The 2095-nt window shown below is 34.4% G+C and overlaps 1 protein-coding gene across 1 annotated transcript; it reads left to right on the forward strand.

Annotated features, from left to right (window-relative positions):
- Window positions 1-861: 861 nt before the first annotated feature.
- LOC141818511 (mitochondrial carrier protein CoAc2-like) lies at window positions 862-1762 on the forward strand (the record flags this gene model as incomplete). Its single annotated transcript, XM_074705999.1, has 2 exons — window positions 862-1210; window positions 1555-1762. Coding segments are annotated over exons 1-2 (375 nt in total), but the record flags the coding sequence as incomplete, so codon positions are not given.
- Between the last annotated feature and the right edge of the window lie 333 nt (window positions 1763-2095).

A 2095-nucleotide genomic window follows, 5' to 3' on the forward strand; every position in this document is an offset into this window, starting at 1 on the left:
TAAGTTTTTTTATTTGTATTATGATTTTTTTTTGTTTATTTATATAAAAAATTTATTGATAAAGATTATTCATAAAATTTGAATTTATATGTGTTTAAATTTATTCTTTTAGTTGGATGATTTATTTAAACATATTTATTTAATACATATTACGTAAGTTCAGAACATAAATAAATATGTACTAAAATATATGTCAAATTTTTTTTTACAAATATTTAGTTCCAGTGGCGTCAGAATTTTCAACAAGGATAAATTTAATAAATTTAAAAAATAATATAATATAAAATATATAATAAAAATCATATATTAATTATATATGTTTTTGTAATAATTTTTAAAATTTTTCATACTTTAAAAATATTAAATAATAATCTTTGATATTATTATAAGTATATCGATATGTCCATATTTAATATGTAGATATTATAAAATAATCATTTATCATATCAATTGACTTTTTTAAAAATTTTAAATATTAATGTTAAAATCTAAATTTTGAATTTAAGAAGTTGAAAAAAAATTGAAATTAAAAAATTTTGATTTTAATCCTTGATTCTGATTCAAAAACAGCTTATTATTAATTTTCAAAAAAAATCATTTTCTTTAACACTATTCAATAACACAATAAAACTAAGGAGGCGCTTGGTAGACAGGTTTGGAAGAGGGGAATGGAAATAAAATATGATCCCTTGCCCATTCTTAATGCTTGGATCCTACGGAATGGAAATCAAAATAAGGATATGATATCCCTGATTTCATATCCTACCCCTCCCCCGGTTATCACAAAACCCATTCCCATCATCGCGATTTTTTTTCCCGTGGACAGTGGTACCCGGCGCCCAGTCACACTATCTCCCCCTGCGAGATTCTCCCTGCGATTTCTTCCCCGCCGATTCTTCCTTTCTTCTTCCCCCACCCGCGAGCCTCCCTTCCTCTAGCCCGCCCCTTTTCTTCTCCCCCGTTCATCTAAGCTCCCCCCATCTTCCATTTCTTTCTCCTCTCGAAATCTCGAGACCAAATCGTAGGATCCCCTCTCTTCCTCCATGGCGGAGGAGAGAGGAAGCGGAGTGTCGACGGCGGTGAAGGAAGAGGTCAGGGCAGGGACGATCCTGCTCGTTGTGAAGGAGCTCGTCGCCGGGGGCGTGGCCGGCGGAGTCGCCAAGTCGGCCGTCGCTCCCCTTGAGCGAGTCAAGATTCTCTTCCAGGTGAGGTTATCGTGCTTCTTTCTGAAGATTGATTCGTTTTTCACTGATTTTTACGCCATCGCGATCCTTCGATTGGGATTTTGTGTCGGGTCTGGTTTGAATTTATACATCCTTTTTCCTGATAATTGGAAGGATTTGGGGGCTATCATTGTGTTTATATATTAGTGATTCAAAATTTACTAGAAGTGATTTAGGTTATCGTGCTTCTTTTTGAAGTCTTTCTAATAATACCTTTTCGTTTAGCTAGCCTAGTTGGTCGGGTTTTTTTTTTTCCGTTTTCGGTGTTCATTTGATTGTGCAACTTAGCCAAACTGGATGCAGCCCAAAACTTTCTTGTCACATTGCTCAGGGGAAATGGAGCCAGTGTTGCAAGAATTGTCCCCTATGCAGCTTTACATTATATGGCATACGAGCAGTATAGACGCTGGATTGTTCTTGGGTTTCCTAATATAGGAAAGGGTCCTGTTCTTGATCTCGTTTCAGGATCAATAGCAGGAGGAACTGCAGTTATTTTCACTTACCCACTTGATTTAGTTCGAACAAAGCTTGCTTATCAGGTATATGCCTGCCATATTTTGATATATGAATTGCTGTCATTTTATTCATGTCCTCTCTGCTGAATTAGCCAGACTATCCTGATCATAGAGCTATATCCATCTATCATGTTCTTGCTAATAGGATTTTCACTTAGTATATTAGCAAAAATTATTTTTTTCCAACGTGCTCAACTCCAACGTGCTCATCTTTCTTGTAAAGGATCTTCCCAATTCATAATATCCATAAAAAAATTATTCAATAAATTTTTTCATGTATTTAATTAGTAAGGGTAAAATTGTAAATTTTTTCTGATTCCCATTACTTTCTTATTCATACCAAGTAGCATCAATGGT

Source organism: Curcuma longa, unplaced genomic scaffold (assembly GCF_044706935.1).
Source record: "Curcuma longa cultivar G26 ecotype Majalengka, Jawa Barat unplaced genomic scaffold, ITB_CL_G26_1.1 contig_25135, whole genome shotgun sequence".
Taxonomy (NCBI): domain Eukaryota; kingdom Viridiplantae; phylum Streptophyta; class Magnoliopsida; order Zingiberales; family Zingiberaceae; genus Curcuma; species Curcuma longa.